Source organism: Diceros bicornis, chromosome 1 (genome assembly GCF_020826845.1).
Source record: "Diceros bicornis minor isolate mBicDic1 chromosome 1, mDicBic1.mat.cur, whole genome shotgun sequence".
In the NCBI taxonomy this organism is placed as follows: domain Eukaryota; kingdom Metazoa; phylum Chordata; class Mammalia; order Perissodactyla; family Rhinocerotidae; genus Diceros; species Diceros bicornis.
Genome location: NC_080740.1, coordinates 93,426,781 through 93,447,616, shown reverse-complemented (window position 1 = coordinate 93,447,616; position 20,836 = coordinate 93,426,781). Strand labels below are relative to the sequence as shown.

The 20,836-nt window shown below is 37.9% G+C and overlaps 1 protein-coding gene and 1 non-coding gene across 5 annotated transcripts in view; one reads left to right on the top strand and one right to left on the bottom strand.

The window, feature by feature from the left end:
• Nucleotides 1-20,836, bottom strand: part of CNOT6 (CCR4-NOT transcription complex subunit 6) — a 68,830-nt gene that overhangs the window by 33,373 nt on the left and 14,621 nt on the right. For all 4 annotated transcript variants that reach the window (XR_009221193.1, XR_009221194.1, XM_058548237.1 and 1 more), the window contains exon 2: nt 13,202-13,315. Coding sequence is in view for 2 of the 4 variants with exons in the window: in XM_058548237.1 (XP_058404220.1) it covers nt 13,202-13,313 (112 nt within the window). In the remaining 2 variants the exon portion in view is untranslated. The remainder of the gene's footprint in view (nt 1-13,201; nt 13,316-20,836) is intronic.
• On the top strand, nt 5,461-5,522 carry LOC131410556 (U7 small nuclear RNA). Its single transcript, XR_009221287.1, has one exon. It is a non-coding gene; the product is annotated as a U7 small nuclear RNA (small nuclear RNA).

Below are 20,836 nucleotides of genomic sequence, written 5' to 3'. Positions count from 1 at the left end.
CATATTATATGATTCCATGTATATGAAATGTTCAGAACAGGCAAATCTATAGATGCAGAAAGTAAATTACTGGTTACCTAGTGCTAGGGGGTTGGGAGGAAATGGGGAGCTACTGCTAATGAGTACAGGGTTTCTTTCAGGGTGATACAAATGTTTTAAAAGCGATTGTGGTAATTTGTGAATACAATTAAACTCACTGAATTGTACACTTTAATGGGTGAATTATATAGTATGTTAATTATATCTCAAAGCTTATATAAAAAGTTTATAGCATAAGAGAATAAAATTAACATACAGAAAATAATTTGCATATATACAATAATCAGAGGAAAGAATACAAGATACGATTCTATTTATAATAAAAACCAGAGAGGTAAAACACCTAGGAATAAATCTAATAGGAAGTATATTAGACTTAAGGACACAAAAAGGAACAAATGGAAAGACATGTCATAAATCATCCTACTTTATAAAATAACATGACCATGACAAAAATGTCAGGACTAGTTAAGTTGATTCTGAATTTCATTAGTTAAAAAATATATATACCCTTTGACCTAGAGATATATTAGCAGAGACATAAACAATCTACAAGGTTATTCAGTACAGCACTGTCACTGACTGACCATCAATACACTACCACTTAAATAAATTACACGTGATAGAAATATTATGGAGCTTAAAAAGTATAGGAGACCTATCTATATACTTATTTAGAAATCTCTCCAAAATACAACGTTACATGAAAAAAAAGCATGGTGCAGAAATAAGTATATAATGTACCATCTTTTGAATTAAAAATAAAGTGTGGGATAAGAATCTATATTTGTATTTGTATATGCATAGAGGCACTCCAGAGGGATGCAAAAGAAAATAATAACCCTGTGTGTAAATGTATACATCACGTGTGCATGCTGGGAGGTGTAATGGGGGGATGAAAGAGAGACTTCCACTGTGTACTTTTTTATATTCTCCTGTGTCCCTTCTTCCTGAGATGTCCTTAACTCCCCTCCCCCTTGGCTAATATCATTAACTCAGTAGTCAGCTATTCTAGGATGCTCTCCCTGATCCCACTAGGCTGGTTAAGATAGTCTTAAAGAAAAGATAACAGTTCAAGCTTTCTGCCCTGTATTTATCATGGTTTTATAATTACCTTCTTGTGGGAGTCTCCTCCTACAGCCTGCAAGATTCCTGAAATCTTATGTCCCATTACCTACCACATCAGAAGTTTCAGAATAAATGAATGAATGAGTGACATGTAGGTGATTTCCAATGAGTAAGTGACGGCCTTAGAACTATCAGTCAGTACCTGCTGCCTCCATTTGGGTTTCCCTCCTCTCTGTTTACCTGTCCCCACTCTGATAAAGCAGACGCCAGGGTTATCCAGAGGATGGGCAGCTACAAAAACTGATAACATGATGAAAACTACTTGATTCTGGCGTTACACTTATCATGAGTATCAAAAAGAGCTAAATATAAAATTCTCTTAAAAAAATCAGAGGACTCTGATGCAGAACTTGTGACATGGTCTATCATATCACTCTCAATGGAAAAACAGTAAATCTCTATAGAGCTTACTTTCACACTGAACTCAAGACATCAAAATGTTGGAAAATGTCACAAAGTAGAAAAGGGTAATGTGCGGCCTATAGCCAGGGCACCTGGTTCAAAGATCATTTAACGACTACCAAGGAGTCCAGACACAAGCCCCTATTTCCCGGAAGGTCCCTGAGTGTGCCTCTGGTTAGAATATTTCTCCCTACCCTACACTGCCACCTCAAGGGCCTGGAACAAGTAGTTGTTCTGGGCTACAGACGTACTTCAAAAGCAGGCAACCACAGTGCTGCCCCCACACAATGGAAAAACAACAAGAGAAACCAGAGTTGTTTGGTATCTGCAGATTCTTTAGGCAGAATTTTAAAATTTGTAAACACCTGGACTTTAGCTTCCTGTAACAACAGAGTAATTTGTTACTGACCAATCATCCCACTGGGGGAAAGAAAAACTGGATAAAAATGGGGGGGGGACACCCCACAAAAATGAGTTTGAAAGCACCGGAGAACTACAAAGGCAGCAAAGACATGAGAGACAAAGAACTGGGAAAGAAGGGAAGCAAAGAGAGGTAGTAAGCAGGGCATGTCCCACCACATTCCCTCTGGGAGAATGTGTGGAATCAGAGGCAGCAGAGGCAGCAGAGGCAGGCAGATGAGGTGAAAGCTGGGCTGAGAGGCTGAGGGGCTGAGGGGCTGAGCACAACTTCCAGCCCTCTTACACAGCTGGGAAGACAAAACGGGAATTCACGAACCACCAAGGAAGAAAACTCTGTTAAACCACCAGGATTCCAGTTGGGATCTACAAACAGAATAGGGGCGATCCTGTAGTAAGCCAGCCTCACAACCACTGAACACCAGGCTCAAATGAGACGAATCCCTGATTAGATTAAGCTCGCCCTCTCTCACAATTGCCTGGCAAACACAAAAGCAAATTCACTCCTAAGGAAGAGAACACCATTCAGATGATCAAATTACTCTATCATTTCATATATAATTTCCAGTATTTAATAAAAATTATCAGACCAAATGATTGAAATCCAGAACAGGAAGAGAAACAACAGAACAGAACCCCCTAGGAGATTCAGATATTGGAGTTATCAGACACAAACTTTTAAAAAACTATGACAGACTTATACTTTCAGGAAGATAGAGTAACATGGACTGGATTTACCGTCCGACCTAAAACCACTAAAAAAACCAGATAAATATATGAAAAAATTGAGTTTCAGACATTGGACACCAGAGAGCACAAAGACAGTGATCATTAATAAATGAGAAACAAACAAGGTGAACCCTTAAGACTGTTCCAGCTTACCGCCTGGACAGTGTCCAGAGAGTCGTGCAGGGAGACAGAACCCAGGTGGAGTCTGGCAATCTACGTAAGCTGAAGAGATGAAGCTGGGAGTCCAGAGATGCCAAGGTGGCTAGAGTTCACAGGGCAGAGTGCCAGGAGAGAGCTACACAAATAGAAAGCTCTGGAGATTTGAAGAGGACTCCCCCACACCCCCCACACCGCCCCTTATGTCTTCAGCTGAGTACAATTAGCAAATGCATATATGGAACAACCGCAGGCTGGGGGTAGGGGAATGAAGACAAACTCACAAGAGTGGAGGGAATACTCCTTGGGATTACACAGGGCCAGGAATAGCTTGTGTTCTACTCATCACACCACAGCAGAAAATCTCGTAACTCACAGAACTCAGAAAAGTATGACTTAAAAGCAAGCCTTGAGAGAATCAAACTGTCTCCAAATAATTTAACTGTATCCCAGAACAAAGCTCAAGAGTAGTTATAGAAATACAAAAATATCCAGCACCCAAAAACATAAAATTCACAACGTAATGCATTCAATAAAAATTAACAAGCATGCAAAAAGATAGAGAGAGAGAGAGAAAAGTGGGGGGTGGGGAGTGGGGAGGAATCAAAACCAACCTAGAAATGAAAAACATAGAATTAGCAAATAAGGACATTAAACATTATTATAACTGTATTACATATGCTCAAAAAGGTAGAGGCAAAATGTTAAGTAAAGGCATGGAAGATATAAAGAACACTCATATTTAACTTCTAGTTATGAAAAATATACTATTACTAGATGAGATTAACAGCAAATTAGATAATGCAAAGAAAAATTAGTTAAATTGAAGACAAAGCAATAAAAACTGTCCAAAAGGAAAAAAAGAAAATAAAGACAGGAAAACTTAAAGCATCAGTGAGCTATGGGACAACTTCAAGGTAGAAGTAAAAAGGGCAGTGGGGGTGGGGGCATAAAAATTATTTGAATAGTGGCCTAAACTTTTTCATATTTTTTGAAAACCATAAACCCACAGATCCAAGAAGCTCAACAAAACCTAAGTACCAGCAAAAAAATGAAAAAAAAAAACTACACCAAGGCACATCAGAACCACATTTCTTAAAACCAGTGGTAAAGAAAAAATCTTAAAGCAGCCAGAGAAAAAGGACACATATAAAAGAAACGAGGCTAAGAATGACAGCAGATCAGAAACAATGTAAGCAAGAAGACAATATAGCAGGATCTTTAACAAACTGAAAGATAAATACTGTCAACCTAGAATTCTATGTCCAGAAAAAGTATCTTGCAAAAATAAGGCAAAATACTTTTTCAGACATAAAATTTGAATTAAAAAATCACCAGTAGACCTCCATTACAAGCAATATTAAAAGAAGTCCTTCACTCAGAAGGAAAATGATAAAAAAAAAAAAAACCCTGCCTATACACATATGAAGAACACTGGAAATAAGTACACGGGTAAATCAAAAAACAGCTTTTCCTAATACTTGACTGTTTAAAGGAAAAATAACAATACATTGTGAGATTTATAACATATGTAGAAGTAAAATATATGAGAGCAATAGCACAAAGGCCAGGAGAGGAGAAAGAGAAGCATACTGTTGCTAAGATTCTTATACTATACGTGAAGTGGTATATGTCTTGATATACTTCGTATTATAAACCCTAAAGCAACCATTATTAAACAAGAGTTACAGCTAATTAGTCAACAAAGGAGATAAAATGCAATTTTACAAAAAATACCCAGTTAATCCGAAAGGAAAAAAAAAGAGAGAGAAAAAGGCAACAAAAAAACCCAGGAGAAATAGAAAATAAGTCTCACTACAGCAGATTTAACCCAACCAAATCAATAACAGCATTAAATGTAAATATGTCTAACAGAACCGAAACTAGAGAAACCAACTAGTATCCACTGGAAAGCACCAATTTGAGAACACCAGCGCAACCAGGAGGAATTTAGTGCAATTCAATAATAAAGTGTCCACACTTTTTGTGTGCAAAAGTGTCCACAGTAAGTTTGAAAGCAGTCTGGGCCCTAGGAACTCTCCAAACTGACCAGCCAAGGCCCTCGACGGAGGAAAAAAGGCCCCAAAATGGAATTAAAATTGAGTAGGACAGGAATAAAAGAGATAAAGGGAGAAAAAGGTCCAAGTAAAAACGAGAGAAGGGAATAGAACCAGAAAGTCTCAGAAACCAAGTTCCCACAGCCATGAACACTGCAAAAAACAGAAGAGGTAGCTCTGAAGTTAGAAAAACTATTCTGAATCACACCTTCTGAAAGCTCAGAAAAACCAAATCTAAATAAAAATGAACAGACAAGTTATAAGGTGAAATCTCATGAAAGTTATTATACATTTTTCAGTTATTTAAGAACCAGAATAACTCCCTACAAAATCATACCACAAACATTCCCCAAAACTATCACCTACAATTTCAAAATGAGCTAAAAGGTATTAAGAAAATGGTAAAAGAATATAAATATGATTTACAAAAACTCAGCAAAAGAAAACTAAACTACAAAGAACTTAATGAATAACCACAAAAGAGAAATGCTTTTAGAAAAGTAGGAGGAAATTTTTAAAATTACAAATAATTGAGTGTTACAGATCTTTTAGAATTTGTCTAGCAGGTTTTCCGGTTCTCACCAGAAGATCCCCCCCACAGGACAAAAAAAAAAAAAAAAAACCACAAATAACTGAAGCAATAAAAAAGATTCCAAATCAACTGCTTTCTTACATACCAGCAAAGAACAATCAGAATTTGATATTAAAAATACAATGCCATTAGCATCTCTAAAAATGAAATAACTTAGGTATAAATCTAACAAAACATATCATGATCTATATGAGGAAAACTGTAAAACTCTGATGAAAGACATAAAAAGAACTAAATAAATGGAGAGAGATTCCATGTTCACGGATAGGGAGATTCAATACTGTCAAGATGTCAGTTCTTCCCAACTCAATCTATAGATTCAACATAATCTCAACTAAAAGCCCAGCAAGTTATTTTGTGGATACTGACAAACTAATTCTAAAGTTTATAGAAAGAGGCAAAAGACACAGACAGCCAACACAAAATTGAAAGGGAAGAACAAAGATGCAGGACTGACACTACCTCACTTCAAGACTTCCTATAAAGCTACAGCAATCAAGACAGTTGTGGTATTGGCAAAAGAATAGTCAAACAGATCAATGGAATGGAATAGAGAGCCCAGAAATTGACCACACAAATACAGTCAACTGATCTTTGTCAAAGGAGCAAAGGCAATATAATGAGAAAAGTCTTTTCAACAAATGTTGCTGGAATAACTGGATATCCATAAGCAAAAAAAAAAAAAAGAATCTAGATACCTTACACTCTTCATAAAAATGAACTCAAAATGGATTGTAAAACACAAAACCACCAAACTGCTAGAAGATAACAGGAGAAAATCTACATGACTTGAGTTTGCAATGACTTTTGAGATACAACACCAAAAGCACAATCCATGAAAGAAATAATACACTGAACTTCATTAAAATTACTAACTTCTGCTCTGTGAAAGACACTGTCAAAAGAATGAGAAGCCATAGACTGGGAGAAAACATTTGCAAAGATACATCTGATAAAGGACTGTTATCTAAAATATACAAAGAACTCTTAAAATTCAATAATTAGAAAACAAGCATCCCAATTTAAACATGGGCAAGACCTGAACAGACAGCTCACCAAAGATATGCAGATAGTATATAAGCCTATGAAAAGATGCTCTTAATCATATCATTGGGGAAATGAAAATTAAAATAAAAATGAGACTCCACTTCACACACCTATTAGAATGGCCAAAATCCAGAACACTGACAACATTAAATGCTGGAGAGGATGTGGAGCAATAGAAGTCTCATTCATTGCTAGTGGAAATGCAAAATGATACAGCCATTTCTGAAGATAGTTTGGCAGTTTCTTACAAAACTAAACATATTCCTACCACATGATCCAGCAACTGCACTCCTTGGCATGTACCCAAAGAGCTGAAAACTTACGTCCACACAAAAACCTGCACATGGACGTTTACAGTAGCTTTATTCATAATTGCCAAAACTTGAAAACCACCAAGGTGTCCTTCGTAGGGTGAATGGATAAATAAACTGAGGTACATCCAGACAATGGGATATTACTTAGCACTAAAAAGAAATGAACTAACAAGCCATGAAAAGACATGGAGGAACTTAAATGCATATTACTAAGTGAAAGAAGCCAATCTGAAAAGGCTCCACAATGTATGATTCCAACTATGTGGCACTTTGGAAAAGGCAAAACTATGAAGACAGTAAAAAGATCAGCGGTTGCCCGGGGTGAAGGGGTGAGTGAAGGAGGAATGAACTGGCAGAGCACAGAGGATTTTTAGGGCAGTGAAAATACTGTGTATGATACTATAACGGTGGATACGTGTCATTATACATTTGTTTAAACCCATAGAATGTACAACAACAAGAGTGACCCCTAATGTAAACTATGGACTTTGGGTGATAATGACATGTCAACGTAGGTTCACTGATGGTAGCAAATGCACCACTCTGATGGGGGATGTTGATAGGGGAGGGGTCACGCATTGTACTTGCTGTCAAATTTGCTATGAACCTAAAACTGCTCTAAAAAAATAGTCTATTAAAAAAAAAAAAGGAAGAAAACAGATCAGTGGTTTCCAGGGCCACTGGAAGCAAAGGGAGAGTTTGCCTACAAAGGAGCATGGGGAGGTTTTTGGGGCTATGAAGCTGTTCCAGATTGTAAAAGTGGTGGTGGTTACACAACTGTATTTGTAAAAGAAATGCACAACAATAAGAGTTTTACTGAATTTTATTTTATTTTTATTTTACTGTAAATTATACCTTTTCTTTTTTTGGTGAGGAAGATCAGCCCTAAGCTAACATCTGATGCCAATCCTCCTCCTTTTTGGTGAGGAAGATCGGCCCTGGGCTAACATCCGTGCCCATCTTCCTCCACTTTATATGGGATGCCGCCACAGCATGGCTTGCCAAGTGGTGCGTAGGTGCACGCCAGGGATCTGAACCCGCAAACCCCAGGCCGCTGCAGCAGAGTGCGCGCACTTAGCCGCTGCGCCACCGGGCGGGCGCCACATATACCTTAATTTTTAAAAAAAGTTTTTAAATGATTTGAGACAAATACACAAATTCAGAGAAGAAATATTAAAAATTATAATCCAAGGAAACCTTCCTAAAATTAAAAGAAATTCAAACTACACACTGAAAGAACATACTATACTTGAGAATATCAAGGTAGAACAACCAACACCAAGATTTGTTCTAGTAAAATTACTGATTTTAAGGAAAAAACAAACACATCTAGGCAAAAAAAGCAAATAATTAATACAGGAAAGAAAATTAGATGGTCATCAAGCCTATAGCAAAACTGCAGTAACATATTTAAGATACTTAAGGAAAGAATGTGAGCCAAGGATTTTACATTCAGTCAAACTGACTTTCAAATATAAAGGGCACAAACTGTTATCAACATGCAAGAAACTCAGAGAATATCGCTCCCATAAACCCTTTCTAAGGAAACATCTCGAGAGCAAGCTTTCAGAAAACCAAAATGATTAGAGAGACAAATGAACCGGTGAGGGAGGCAGTGAATATACAGTTACTTGCAAAACAATCTAAATAGGCATTTATACAGGTCAAATGGGAAAGCTGATAGTATGTAATGGCTACATACTCTGACAATATAGATGGAGTACAACCATTTAATGGGAGGGGATGGGAATAAGATGCAAAGTTTTACCTGCCCTCAGGACTCATATTGGTGGTGTTATTCTGAGACTGTTACACGTGCAATACGGGATAAAGCAAGTAATTATGGGATATTCAAACTCTATCATCCCATGTCCCTGAGAACTAGGACTCTCAGTATTAAAGGAGATACAGATGTAATTATAGAAAAGCTTAACTAAATTCCCTGCTATTCTGATTTTGAATCGAAAGTATCAGTATATCTTCCTAAGATATTTTAACTTTAAATATACAAATATATTTTATATCGCTAAAGATATTTTATCATATACAAACATGTACATATTATTTATCATATATCACATCTTTTCGTTATAAATGCATATGACCACATACATATTATGTCATATTTCCTAGCTCTGTTGAGTGGAAAGACCTAGAAACAATGACCAATCCAGTAGCAACGAGCATCACCAGCATCAGATACCATGGTCTTGAAACAGCATTTCCAACTAAAAAAGCAGATTTCTTGGGGGGAAAAACAAATGACATATTCCAAGTTTGAGGCAAGAAATATACGAGATGAACCGAAAAAACCTTCTCATATCAGATAACAATCAAACTACCAAAGACACTAGGGTTGTGTCAAAGAACACAGAAATCATTTAAATAAGCTCTCCCATTAGCCAAGAACAGGACAATTTAAGCATCAAAATAAGAGTAATAATTACAACTCATGACATATGTTTAAAACCCAAATGTTCAAATATTCTAGTTAATAACGATACTTTAAAAAACCTACTTAGTCACCCTCAAAGGATGATAGTTTATATTGAAAACTAGTAGATAAAAGAAAACAAGGGGCTGGCCCAATGGCGTAGTGGTTAAGTTCGTGCACTCTGCTTCGGTGGTCCAGGGTTCGCACGTTTGAATCCTGGGAGCAGACCAACGTGCCGCTCATCAAGTCATGCTGTGGTGGCGTCCCACATACAAAATAGAGGAAGATGGACACAGATGTTAGCTCAGAGCCAATCTTCCTCACCAAAAAAAAAAAAAAGAAAGAAAGAAAGAAAGAAAGAAAACAAGCATTCTTTTCTGCCTTTCCTATATAAATTGTACATTGGGTAATTATATAAATTGTACATTGGGTAATTAATTAGTAAATGAGGGAAAGCATCTCTTCATAGATGGAGCTTACTTAAAGAAAAAGAATGACAGAATTAGAATATCACTATTTGGGGCCAGCCCCATGGCTTAGCGGTTGAGCGCGTGCACTCCGCTACTGGTAGCCCGGGTTCGGATCCCGGGCGTGCACTGACGCACCACTTCTCCAGCCATGCTGAGGCCGCATCCCACATACAGCAACTAGAAGGATGTGCTCTATGACATACAACTATCTACTGGGGATTTGGGGGGAAAAAAAAAGGATTGGCAATAGATGTTAGCTCAGAGCCGGTCTTCCTCAGCAAAAAAAAAAAAAAAAAAAACAAAGAATATCACTATTTTGCAACCCTCAAATAATGAATGGCTCTAGGCACTCAACCATCAGTAGAAAAGAACGCCTTCAGACCTTATGTGCCTCCTGAAGAAAAAGCATAATACCACCTACACAACACCAGCTTCAGTCCTGCCAAGGGGCTTAAATCTGAGTCTGATGAAGCCTCTGCATCCAACTGCCCATTTGCAGGAAATGCTGAGGATGAGAAATGTGTTGAACTGCATGAGTATCAGTCAGCAAAATACAGACTGTAGAGAAACAACAGGTAAAACCAGCCAGCTTCAACAGATAAACTGTAAGGAAAAGAAAAGGACAGGAGAGAAACCTGCAAATTAAGACAGACCAAGTAAAAAAAGGCGGAGGGACTAAACTCTCACGTTTAGGTACACATACTCTGGTGTTAAAACTATAAGGAAAACAAAGGAAACGATCACTATAAAAGTCAGGATAATGGTTAGCTTTGAGAGCAGGGAGCGTGTTGTGACTGGCTGTGGCATATGGAAGGGGTTCTGGGGTAAGTGAAAAAGTTCTAATTCTTGACCTGGGTAGTGGTTACAAGGCTTCTGGCCCTATAATAATTCATTAATATACTTGTCTGTGTGGTTTTCTTCATCTGTGTTTCATTTTACAATAATAAAAGGCTTTCTTTAAAAAGTAAATGATTAATAGTCGTTTGGCTTATCTAGTTATCTCCAAATGGCACAAGGAACTCACCACCCATCCCCCTGGAACCAGAGAAGCATATAAGATAACTGCAGGTCCAGGAGTCAATGACCTCAGATCCCTACAACTTCGTATCACACAATCTTAAGGAACTGATGCTAAAGCATAGGTGTAAAACATGAAATAACTGTCTTCGCATGAATTGAATTCAGCCTTGACAATTTCTACACATAGGAGCTTATGTATTAAGGACTAAGACAATAAAGTGACCTTCCTGACAGTGGCTTTGTTAATTACAAGGTCCTGTTCCACAAACCTATTCAACCAATAGTTTATCCTCCATGACACTTGGTAAAGAATGCAACTGTAAAGGAATCTCCCCTCTTCCTTCCTATCTGGTATGCACATTTCATCCCAAAGTTCAGAGTAAGCAGAGAGCAGTGACTTAAAACTGTCAAAGAGTTGTCAACACTAGGGAGAGGGAGGAGAGAGTGGAGGAGACTCCCCTTAACTAAGCTCAGAGATATAATCTCACTGACCTAAGTGAGTACTTTCTAGCTTATCCTGGTGTTATAAGAAGGAGAAATTTCTCTACAAGAAAAGGACTTGTAATAGAAAAACTGCTAATATAGGTTGAAAAAAAGAGAAAAATACAGTTAAATACCAATACTGCAGAAACTAAACGGGGAAAGTGCGAGTGACAACTGCCTGCGCTTTGAAGGTAACTGGTATTAGAGAGCATGTCTCTCTTTGGGCTCCCCTGACACAGAAAATCAAACCTGACAAGAGAGGGGAAACAAGAGAGAAATTTCACTCTGCACCACACCTACTTTATGAAAATGAACTCAGCTTAATTAAGGCCAGCACTCTAAAAATCGGAAGAGGGAAAACATGAGAGACCCACGTGGCTACCAACTTCTACCACGGCTGCAGAGGAGGGTGTTTAGGTTTACTCAATAGGTTAACCAGAAATTTTGAGCTGACAAGGGAAGAGTACTATTACCATTACTTCCTTTTTACTTCCTGTACAGCACTCTTCTACCTAGACTTGGCAGTTATATTTTCTCTAAGAGTTATTTATACTGGTACACTCCCTTCTTCTCACTCCCTAATACGCCAGCCCTGGTGGTCTAGTGGTTAAGATTCAGCACTCTCACTGCTGCAGCCCAGGTTCATTTCCCAGTCATGGAACCACACCACCCATCTGTCAGTTGTCATACTGCAGTGGCTGCATGTTGCTGTGATGCTGAAAGCTATACCACCAGTATTTCAAATACCAGCAGGGTCATCCATGGTGGACAGATTTCAGTGTAGCTTCCAGACCACGACAGACTAGGAAGAAACACCTGGTCACCCGCTTTTGGAAAAGAAAAAAAAAATTGGCCATGAAAACCCTATGAATAGCAGGGGAGCATTGTCTGATATAGCGCCGGAAGGTGAGAGGATGGTACAAAAAGACCGGGCGTGGTTCTGCTCTGCTGCACACGGGGGTCACTAGGAATCAGAATCAACTCCATGGCACTAAAAAAACAAACATGCCATGGGATCCAAATGACAAGGACTGTGTGTTTTTTTCATCTATATATCTTCCATATGCCTAGTACAGTTCCTGGAAAAATGTTTCACACATAGCATATGCTCAGTATGTTTCCTGCATTATATTAAAAAAAAAAAAATCAAGGGCAGTCATATGAAAGAAGAGAAAACTGCTCTGTATTATTTCAGAAGGCAAAAATCAAGACAAACTGGAAGGAAAGTATGGGGATGCAGATGAGGCCAATATGAACAGAAAACTTCTTCAGCACTGGTTGCCTTAAGAAGCAATAACGTCCCTTCACCACCTTTGAAGTATTAAAGAGGCTGCATGCCCACTAACAAGGAGGCTGGGGATATCCTCTGTGGATCGGGGGGCTCGTATACTTCTTTAAACATGCCTAGACTGCATTAAAGGTAGAAGGGAACTTTGAGATCTGCTTCAAACTCTTTCAAGATTTTGTGTTTCTGAATAAGGGTGTCCCCAGAGACTCAGACTAAAAACCAGATGCAGAAAACAAGGAGAAACAAATCCATCCCAGAACCTATACTAGAACAGGCATTTCCCATCCCACTGGAAATCTAATTTGATAATGCAAAAGCTCAGTCATACTTCATCAGAGAATTAAGTATCAAAACAAACGTTTGTGCGTCACGTACTTCACATGTATTATTTTTATTTCATCCTTGGTATTACTATCCCCGGTTTATTAAGCAATGAATGGGTTTTGAACTTTTGACTCAAACCATCTTCTTTCCACTCAACCTTCCTGCTTCTAAGATGAATTAGCATTGGTAAAACACAATTGGTAAAACATAACATTGCTTCTTCTGTGTATTGGCATTAGAAAACTTAATTTTCTAACATATCTTAACTTCCATACAATACATTTATGCTTGCACATCTTACCACTTATTTCAAGCTCTGCCCAATGTGATTTCTTTCCATTTGCTGCTTCCTCAGAGGACATAATTGTGTACATCCTCCGAGGGTCAGGGGGCTCGTATTTTTCTTTGGGCATGCCTGTTGAATTAAGAAACGAAACTAATCAGTATTCTGAAGGATCAAATAACTAAAAATAATAACATCTTTTTAAACAGTAGATACCCATATTATGATCTCTAAATACCGTTTCCCACCAGAAAGAACTAGGAGCTCCCTGGAGAAAAGGAGGATTTCAGGTCTGGGATCGGAAGGATACAAACAAGCCTTGCATGCTAACAAAGATGCTGCAGTGGTGAAGGACACAGGAGCCAACCTGGAGAGGCTCCCAACTGGCCACAGATCAGACAATCTGAACATCAAAATAATGACTACGAGTCATTATAAACTGTATGAATTCAAAACTTTAATTAAAAAAAAAACCTGTCACCTGAAAATTGGAAAATAAAGGGAAAGAGTCAAGCATTTATCCTGCATTTCTGGCAAAAACTAGATGAGGGAATGTTCTTAATAGAATTTCAGCTAATAAATGCAAAAAAAGTTATATAATTACAAAATTACTATTTCACAACCCCTAACGAAAAAATGGATCTAGGCAATGATCATCAATGGTTAATAAAAGCATTAGATGAAAAAAATCCATAGGAAAATTTTTAAACGGATAGATCAGGCTGTAAGACCTCAACCCAATGATCAATCTCATCATTAAGACAACTAGATCTATGTGCCAAAACTGTGTATGTCCTCGCCCCCTCATCTAAAAAGATTAAAATAAAAAACTGAACCTGAATCAAATCAAGCCTCTCTAGATCTGGTATCAGTTTACACAAAATAAGAGATAGAACATCTTAAAAATAACACGACACAACAACGTGAGTATACTTAACACTACTGAACTGTACACTTAAAAATGGTTAAGATAGTAAATTTTATAATGTATATTTTACCACGATTAAAAATTTTAATTTTAAAATACCATCACAAGAATACAGCCAGGCAGATGCAGAATATGGGAAGTTCAAAATGGGAAAAGACCCAATTTCTTCAACAAATCAATGACATGAAAACGGAGTAAGAGGAAATTGGTATAGATTAAATGACTTTGGAGGCTCAGCAATCAAATGCAATGTACAGACCTTGTTTGGGTCCAATTTGAACAAATCAAGCGTAAAAAAACATTTTTGAGAATCTGACAAATTTGAAGAACTAAATATAAGTCTATATTAATGGACTACTATTCATTTCACTTGTGGTTATTTTTTTAACTCCTACGTGTTACAGACACACTCTGAAAAATTTACGTAAAATGAAATCTCACCCCCTTGCATATTCCCCCAAACTCCTTGCCCTGGTCTCACTTCACCATATACGTCTGGATGAAGCACAACCTGCTTTAACCAACTCTGCACCTCCTCTGGACACCTACACAGCTAAACATAGCTGGAGGAAAACCTACCATCTTAAAGTGAGCCAGTCGGCAATCACTCACCTCAACTGGACTCTTCATGCTGCCCAGAAATTATACTGTAAATTCTCCTAGCCCCTTCTCCTACATGACTTCTCTCTTCAAACTTCTAACACCTACTCCTCCATCTTCCCTCTCTTACTTTTATTTTCTCATCAAAACAGAAAACAACCAGAAGAGGCCCTTCTGTGAACTCCCACCTACACCCACCTATACTCTTTTACCAGGGACAAACAGCCTGCCCTCTTAGCACTTAATCCCAGCCTATCACCTTGCCTATTCAAGGACATTAGTCGGCAATTCTCTCCTACGTCAAATTTCCCCTCCATAGTAGATCTTTACCTTCAGTATACACATACATGGTACTATTTCTTCTGTTAAAAAAAAAGTCTTGACCCAATTTCCCACTCCAGTTACCACACTTTTTTCTCTCATTCTCTTTATAAGCAAAAATCCTCAAAAGTTGTATATCATCTCCCAGTTAAACTCATTTCAAATCAGTAAGTGCTTTTAACATTCTACCAAAAACTGTCCAGAAAAAAACCAGTGACCTCACATTGTTACATCCAATCGTCATTTCTCGGACCTCCTTTTATTTGTCCTATGATCAGTATTTGACGGAGATGATCACTCCCTCCTAGAAACACTTATTTCACTTGGCTTCCAGGATATCTTTTCTCTTGGTTGTCCCCTTACCATTCTGGACTTAGTTTTTTGCTAATTCTTCCTGTAGAGTTGGAATTAACTCCATTTTACTAACAGAAACCTGAAGCCCAAAAACGTTTAAGCAATTTAACCAGCATTACAAGGCTAAGACGTAGCAGAGTCAGGCTTTGAATGTATCTGATTAAAAGTTAAACTTACTTTCTAAGTGAAATCAGCCAATCACAAAAAGACAAATACTGTATGATTACATGTATATGAGGTACTAAGAGTAGTCAAATTCATAGAGACAGAAAGTAGAATGGTGGTTGCCAGGGGCTGGGGGAGGGGGAATGAGGAGTTATTGTTAAATGGGTGCAGTTTCAGTTTTACAAGAAGCAAAGCGTCATGGAGATAGATGGTGGTGATGGTTGCACAACATTATGAATGTATTTAATACCACTGAACCACTAAAAATGGTTAAGATGGTAAATTTTATGTTATGCATATTTTCTCACAATAAGAAAAAAGGGAGGGGCCGGCCCGGTGGCGCAAGCGGTTAAGTGCGCTCTCAGGTGCAGCAGCCCGGGATTCGCCGGTTCAGATCCTGGGCGTGCACCGACGCACTGCTTGGCAAGCCACGCTGTGGCGGTGTCCCATATAAAGTGGAGAAAGATGGGCACGAATGTTAGCCCAGGGCCAGTCTTCCTCGGCAAAAAATGAGGAGAATTAGCAGATGTTAGCACACGGTTGATTTCCTCACCAAAAAAAAAGAAACAAAAAAGGGAAAAAAGTCAAAGCTACTTTGATTATGCTATACTGCCTCCCCACCAAGGGGAAGTAGGACTATTTTTCAAACATAGAAATGGGCTTTGATCATGTAGGCGAAACACAAGGAGTTAAATAATCCTAAAAAGCTGCTTGAAAAAAGTAAGAATAAAAATGGTGAGACTAATCATCTTCATAAGAAATAGCACACCTATGTTTTTTTGTTAAATATTTCTGATAAAACAAACTGTTATCTTATACGTTAACTTCTTCAGAACAGAATCACAATGATTGGAGTTTTTAGACTGACAGAAAATACCTAACACAGCTATACAGTCAAGAACTGTTCCCATTCTGTCTAGAAGACATTCTGGCAACAAAGAAAGTGCTTTTTCTGAATGATAGGAATATACCAGCAATAACCTAGAAAATATAAAATGCTGTGTAAGGATACCAGAGCTTGATGACAACATCCCTTAAGATCACCCAAACGACATTATTCTGACCAGATTCTACTTACAAAACAACCATCTGATCTTCATTGGCTTTTCCAAATAGAATTTAATAATGATAAGAAATTGCTCTGTCCAGCTGAGTTTAGTATTTTGGTCCTATTAATCATGTGACTTCTTAGTGAAAGTTCAGAAGTCTGATTTACCAATCTTTTGTGAGCTTAATTAACGTCCAGAGTTTGATCATATTTCAGAGAACTGATAAAACTGTTACTGGACTAAGAAATCTGAAAACTAGGCCCCAGACCTGGGGTCATTCCATCAAAGAGTCATGATTTCTGCCTAGGCAGCCAGCCACTCTCTTTCTTGGTTTTTCATAATGTGAGATGGGTTGTCTTAAAATTTAAGAGACAACCCATTACTCTACGCCTGAAAGCAGTGAGGAAATCCTCTCTATTTCCCAAATCCCTGAGAATAAGGACTAGAAAGTAGGGAGAAGAAAGACTACGATAGAATAGAAGGAATGGTAGCACACTGGACAGTCACGCTCTTTGAAGGAGCAAAAGGAGCACATCTGCCTACTGAGCACTCCCACTGTTTTTCTGGGAGTCCGACAAAACACAGCACTGACGACCAGGTAAAGAAAGGATATAAGAATACACGCAATTTAGGAGTTTTCCCAAGGCTCTGAAATCAACAAGCTGATCTTGCTCTCTAAAAAGCATAGTATGTCACTGCAGATTATTACCTAAAAAGAACAAAAAGTTTCCAAAATAGACTTGAAAACTGTCAAGAAGAATTACGAAAGACTTTTAAAGCATAGCTAGGCCAGAGTTAGCCAGTATATAACATCGGACTGGTCAATCTCCTACTCCTCCAATGTCAGACACCACCACTAATCCTGACAGAATAAACCCATCCTCATTCTAGATCTCAGAGAAACAGTTTTTCATAATCTTAGAATAAGTATTTACCTTAAAGAAACACAGGACATTATTTACCAGCATAGAAATATATGCTTTCATAATTGAACATTTTATGAAATGGCTTAAACACACAGAACTATGACCATCCTGGGGAAAGTCAGTGTTGCAAAGCAAAATTACAGACCATAACACAACAAATAAAAGACTATCCATCCTGGAGCATTTAAACTAACGGTGGCCTAACTGCATACCATAAACTTCAAAGAAGGGAGAAAAACTTCAAGAATCCAAATCGTCTCTACCCCACAATTTCAGAAATGCTGTGTGTGTGTGTGTGTGTGTGTGTGTGTGTGTGCGCGCGCGCGCGCGCAAGCTACAGTGAGGGTGCTGGGATAGGAATCATAGGGAGGGGTTAGAAGGGATTTATCAGAATTTAAAGTAAAGAGAAAAGAAATAAGAACAACTAAAGAAGCAGACTGGAATGAAGATATCCACAAAGGCCCAATGTAAAAACTTACTTCCCCCCACCCATAGCCCCAAATAGATTAATAGTTTTCTAGTTATAGCCCTTAAATTAAACCTATTTTAGCCATCCTCTGGCTAAAAGTGAGTGGAAAGAAATAGCTGCTGGAGACAGAGACATAAGGAAAGGGGAGAGGAGCCTCTGGTCTATTTTTCTGTCAGGAATCAAACTTATGCTCAATCAACATGAAGGACAACTGAATACCTGAATGCTCCCCATGGGAAAAGGATATGTAATTACAAAAATCAGCGCTGAGATCCACCAATCATAACTGCCCATAGCCAACAGGTGTGCCACAACCTGCCTCTCCCCGACGCCATCTATACTTAACCTTCAAAATGAATCTCTGATGGGAAACCAACACAGGTGCCACCCACACCGTATCTGAACAAAAAGCAAGTCAACATGGAGTGTCCAGTGTCAAATACAAGTTTAACACACACGCAGCATAATAACTACACAAATCAACACTACAAAAAAGAAATACTACAGAAATAGAAAAAGAATTCCACAAAAAGTGATTCTCGTGCTTAAACAAGTTAAAGAGAACATGAAACTCATAAACAAAAACTACAAATAAAGAAGTCAAGTATGGGACAAGACAAATTGAGATAAAAAGGTAGGATCCAGACCTAATGGGGACAAAATAAGTACCTGAATATTAGAATTTCTAAAACAAGGTTAAGGCAAAAAAGGCAAGTGACAGAAGAATACATAAACAGAATTCCTACTAACACAAAAGGCAAAAATAGGCAAAATTAAATTTCTTTTGGAAAAACAAAAGAAAAGCAAAGAAATGACTAACATAACATCGAAGGTAGTAATTACCTGCCCTGTAACTCAGCAAATCTACCCTTCGGCATTTACCCAAGAGAAATAAAATATGTCCACAAAAAGACATTTATATAAATGTTCATAACAGCTGTATTCATAATTGCTAAAAACTGAAAACAACCCAAATGTCCATCAACAGTGAAAGGATAATCAAATTATGATACATCCATACAACTGAATACTACACAGCAATAAAAAAAAGAATGAACTATAGATGAATCTCGAACACTATACTAAATGAAAAAAACCCAAAAGAGATTCCATTTACGTGAATTTGTAGTGACAACAGTGGTTGCCCTTACGGGGAGTGATGAAAATATTTGATATCTTAAATGAGGTGTGGTTTATATTGATATATATATTTATCAAATCTCAAACCGTACAGTTAAGGTCTATACTTTCCCATTTTATGTAAATTTTACCTCAACTAAAAAATATTGTATCCTCAAACACTTGGTCAAGTGTGAAGACAAACAAAAGGGCATTTTCAGGCAAGCAATGACTAAGAAAATACACAACCCAGGTACTTTTTCTAAATAATTACTCACTATAGCATTGTTTATGACAAAAATGCAAATAACCTAAATGACCATTAATAAGAATATGTGGTTAAATAAGTTACCGTACAGCCATACTACGGAAAATCATGCAGCTGTGAAAAGAATGATGTTAAGTAAACTATTGGTATTATACTGAATTACTTACTTTATATTGTAGGATTAAGCAAATAAGTACTTATGTTAATAATATTAGGAACCAAGATTTTTAGGGTAACAAAATATTTACAAATCAAGGAAATTAAATGAAAACACCAATACTAAAATTGACTTCAGAATATTAATATAAACTCATGATTTTTAATTTGTTTCTAAGTATCCACTGAAGTGTTCTAAGAGCAATGTTACCTCTGGAATAATGGCACTCTTAATCCTCGATTTTGATCTCTCATACCAAGAAAGCAAAGTTTTTGTTAAACAATCAATTAAAAGTCTGGGGCAGGAAATGTATAAAATGAGCCTGGGACATCCTTTAGTGCCAAAAAGCTAAGTCTAACAGGGTCATCGTGTCATGTCAACGTGATACAGGAGCCAGCTAGAAGGGGACCTCACTGGCCAAAGTTGCAACAATCTGAGTAAAAAGAATCATAATTATAACGGAATAAAATACACTGAATAAAAATTTATGGATTACATGATAATTATCTGTGCTGCAGAAAACAGAGCTGGCAGTGACGTAAAAGATGGATCCGTAGCAGAGGAAACTAGACTACTGCAGTACTCAAGGCAAGAAGAAAGCAAGGAGGGGGTGAAGTGGGAGGGGGAGGGAGGGGGGAGGGGAGGAGGAGGAAGGGAAAGGCCATAGGCACAAATCAGCCACCATCTGAGGCAGCTATTAAACTAAGAAAATTGGTAACTGAAGAGAAAGATGTAAGCGTTTATCCTTTCAACAAATACTGCATTTCAGAGTAATCAAACAGCCCCAGTTGAAGGAAAGTACTACTTTACAAAAGAATGACAGCTAATAAATGAAGAATGAAAGAATTAAAAAAACAAAAGCAACATCATTTTGTAATTCCCAACAGACCTTTTTTAGGCAACGATTATAAACTGGGTTAAAACCAGGAGATGAATCATCAGCACTGGCATAATGCTAAGGTACCACCACCACCCAGATTGTCTTCTGTTCATAAGGTAGAAAATGTTCACGGGAGGAATCAACCGTTACCCTCTTCATCAGTCTTCACAACACTAATGGGGGGAGAGCCAGATACTGGGTCTCTGTCTTTTTTTGTGTGTGAGGAAGATCAGCCCTGAGCTAACATATGATGCCAATCCTTCTCTTTTTGATGAGGAAGATTGGCCCTGGGCTAACATCCGGGCCCACCTTCCTCTACTTTATATGGGATGCCACCACAGCATGGCTTGACAAGCGGCGCACCAGTCCAGGCCCAGGATCCAAACCTGCGAACCCCCAGGACCACCGAAGAAGAAC